This window comes from Cibotium barometz, chromosome 2 (assembly GCF_041138505.1).
Source record: "Cibotium barometz isolate CiBa-2024 chromosome 2, ASM4113850v1, whole genome shotgun sequence".
NCBI classification, from domain to species: Eukaryota; Viridiplantae; Streptophyta; class Polypodiopsida; order Cyatheales; family Cibotiaceae; genus Cibotium; species Cibotium barometz.
The window spans coordinates 43,367,130-43,371,077 of record NC_141047.1 but is presented as its reverse complement, the minus strand read 5'-3'; the positions used below and the strand labels follow the sequence as shown (position 1 = coordinate 43,371,077).

General features: G+C 45.5%; 1 protein-coding gene across 1 annotated transcript; it reads right to left on the bottom strand.

Annotated features, from left to right (window-relative positions):
- Positions 1-255: 255 nt before the first annotated feature.
- On the bottom strand, positions 256-3,460 carry LOC147641106 (pentatricopeptide repeat-containing protein At3g09040, mitochondrial-like). Its single transcript, XM_086818142.1, has one exon. It carries the CDS (start codon positions 3,446-3,448, stop codon positions 1,034-1,036), a length of 2,415 nt encoding a protein of 804 aa, XP_086674268.1. The 5' UTR covers positions 3,449-3,460; the 3' UTR covers positions 256-1,033.
- Positions 3,461-3,948: the final 488 nt, after the last annotated feature.

Here is a 3,948-nt window from a genome sequence, read left to right as displayed (position 1 = left end):
AAAGACAAACCAAGTTCTTAGCTGTCCAGAACCAGGCTCAGCTTAGCCATAACGCAGCATTAGCTAGTGATATGCTTTCCACTAGGTAGTCAATCATGGCAGCCTTGATGGCTTTGGAAAGGTTTGTGAGCAATTGCCCCCATCTCCATTCCTTGTCCCAGTCTGAACCCTTTCCTTGGATAGTCAATTCCTATACAAGTATCCCCTGCATGACAACTCACAATTGTGAAAACCATCCGTGTCTCACATCCGCAGTTGAATCCCTGTTCTGTTCATCACAATGCATCTTCTTTAATACAGACCCTCGGCAAAGAAAAAAGAAAAAAGAAAAAAAAAGCCTTCACAGATGGTTGTCTTGGGGCGTGTAGCTAGAAAAGCTTACTCTGTATGCTCTTGGTGTCTTGCTATGTCCACTCTTTTGGCTCTTCTTGTACAGAGATTAAAAGGTGTTTTCTGCAAGAAGCCCCTTTTTCCTCAGCTGTCGCCTCCTAAATCAAAGGATGGATGTTTAGAATATAGATAGCCACCCATCTCTCCATGTATGCACATCTAAACAAGGTCTCTAGTATGGAATCTCCTGATAGTGGATAAAGATCTGTTAAGGGATTGCCATGCTAAGCATCCCATGACGCATTTACATATGTCACGTACGCAACCTTGATCATCTGCTCAAGAACTGGCTGCAGTCTCCCATCATCTGCATATATATGACCTCTCACCATTGACATAAGTGGAGCTGTGTAGTTCCTTTGGTTTCTTCAATGCAAAATTCTTCTCACGGATCCAGTTCAATAAGGAGGGTGGAGTGGGGTCATTCCCACATCAAGCTCCAAAGAAGAGCCACAGAAAGATAAAATGCTCCTTTATAAGCACAGTGTAACTAGGAAACCGGCCAGAAAACTTGGATAAGTACGGGAGGCCATATATAGCATCTAGTAGCACATTCAACTGAGTCGAGCTCCAGCCACACAATCTTGTTAAACTTGGTTGCTCCTTGGATCCAGCAGCATCCTTATGTCTCTCCCCTGACTTTTCAAGCACTATCTCGCATTCCATTTGCAGCATACAGGTTTGAGAGCAGCACCGATGCCGTAGCATTCCCTGGGTCCAATTTCAACAAATTCTTAGCAGCCATTTCAGCCCGCTCTACGTCCTCATGCATTTTGCAAGCACTAAGTAAGGTCATCCAAACTTGAGCATCAGGTTGGAGTGGCATTGTAAATATGACCTTCTCTGCCTCCAACAGTTTCCCAGCCCGTCCGTAAAGGTCAACCATGCAGTTGTAGTGCTCCAGTGTGGGTGTTATGGCACGCTCCTCTATCATGGAGTTAAAGAACCCTTGGCCTTCATCCACAAGACCTGCATGGCTGCATGCACACAGCAGGCAGACATATGTAACTTCATTTGGCTCTACTGCATGCTGCTGCATTTTTCTGAAAAGCCACACTACTTCCCAGCTACGTCCGTGTTGATAATACGTGGACATCATGGCATTCCATGAAACCACATTGTGATATTGCATTTTCAAGAAAACAACCCAAGCAGCTAGCACAGCACCACATCTTCCATACATCATAATAAGAGCACTCCCTATGATGATGTCCGATATCATCCCATCCTCTATGATACAAGCATGGATAGCCCTACCCTCCACTAAAGCTGCAGGAATCTCACATGCCCCTAGTATGCTGACAAAGGTAGCTTCATTTGGTTTTTTACCTTGGTGCTGCATTTGTAGAAAGAGTTGAAGGGCTTCCTCAGCAAGATGACACCGGGTATACGCAGTAATCATGGCAGTCCATGACACCACATCGCGGTCATGTAAATCATCAAATAAAGAGCGTGCTTGCTCCACTGCCCCACACCTCCCGTACATAGTGATAAGGGCATTCTTTAGGGAAACATCTAACAAGAATCCACTATTGACAATGCATGCATGGATCTCCTTGCCATCTGCTAATGAATCAGAGTTAGTGCATGCACCAAGCAGGCTGATGAAGGTGATGCAATCTGGCTGCAATCTCTGCTCTTGCATTTGTTGAAAAAGAGCAAGTGCCTCCTTGCCATGCCCATACAAAGCAAAGGCCTCGATCATGGATGTCCATGCCCCCAAATTGCGACATTGCATGTTGCCAAACACCGCGTGTGCATCACATAGTGCCCCACAATTGCTGTACATGTTAATAAGAGCACTGCCAATGACAGCATCAGATTCCATGCCATTCTCGACAGTATACATATGAATTACTTTGCCCTCTTCTAAAGCTCCTGGGATAGCACATGCACCGAGCATGCTGGCAAGCGTAAACTCATTTGGCCTCACACCATGCTGCTGCATTTGGCTAAACACTTGAGCAGCTTCCCTGTAAAGCCCATACTGACAATATAGCGTGATCAACGAAGTGTATGAGACTACGCTGCGCTCAAACATTGTGTCGAATACGGCACGCGCCTCCTCCAATGCGCTGCACTTGCCATACATATTGATAAGAGCATTTGCTAAAGGAACGTCTGACTCAAAGCCACTTTTGACAATGGAAGCATGAATTATCTTGCCGTGTTCTAACGCCGCCAAGTCACTGCAAGCGCTTATTGCACTGGTGAAGGTGACCTTGTCTGGCTTCACACCTTGCTGTTGCATTTGGCCAACAAGTTCAAGGGCCTTCTTGGGGTCACCATTCTTACAGCATGCTGCAATCATGGAGTTCCACGAGACGACATCGTGCTCATGCATAGCATGAAATACTGCATACACATCATGCATGTTTCCACATCTTCCATACATGTTGATGAGTGCATTCCCTACCACAAGATTCGATGCAAATTCACTATCGTTGATGAAATCATGGATCATCTTACCTTGCACGAGGTCTGTACATGCAGACAGCATGGAGATGAACGTAATCTCATTCGGTTTCATGCCATGTTGCTTCATTTCTTGAAATATTTGAAAAGCTAGTTGTCCATTGCCATGCTTAGAGTGTGCAGAGATGATGGCATTCCAGGAGATCAAGTTCCGGTAACTCATTTGGTAGAAGACTGCACGAGCGTCCGCCATAGCCCCACATCTCACATACATTCCAATGAGGAGAGTCCCCAGGTAAGCATCAATGGAGAAACCCTTCTTCAGTATGCAAGAATGGACAAGTTTTGCTTCTGAAAGGTTGTCGACTTTCTTCACTATAGAAGGGAGTTCATCGACATAGAGATCAAGTTCAAGTCCGGGAGTCCCTGATCTGTAGCTTGGAGGAGCTACGAGAGCTTGTTTCGAGGCTAATTTTGTTCTAGTTGAGACTTGGCCAGCAAAGGCTACGCAACAAACACTGCTGTTAAGGCCCTTGGGGTGATGGGAGACGCGGCCTCTGCATACACAGCACAAATCGGGCGCTGCTTGCAGAGAGTTAGAAGAGCTCATTGTTTGCAAGCTCACATCTTCAAGCAAGATCATAACGTGCGCGCGCTTGGTATGCTTCACGCCAGATTATGCTGGGGGTAGGATGAATTAAATCGTTTAATCCCCACCGTACGTTGGGAATATCCCTTCGATTCCACCATAAGTTGGGAATCTCCCTTTGATTTTTCCTTAGAAGACCTCCAAAAATTAAAATTGGAAGGCCTTCTGAAAAAAAAAAAGGCTTCTATCAAGTAAAATAAAATCATGGAGCCCATGGGCACACGTAGTTGAGTTGGTAGAATGGTTGGGTTCCAGCGACGACAGAGGACCCGGGTTCAATGCCATCAAGGCTACGCGATGTGGGTATGTGTGTGTGTTCGAATACATATCAATCTCCCTCTCTCACACAAAATAAAATCATGGAAAGGGAGATCTCAAACCAACCAAGGGCACTATGCTGAAGTATAGGAGTGAGGGAGAAGAAAATACCATGGTTCCACTCTCTCATAAATTTGTTGCGCTTTGTTTGCATTATGCAACCCAACCTAGCCCAT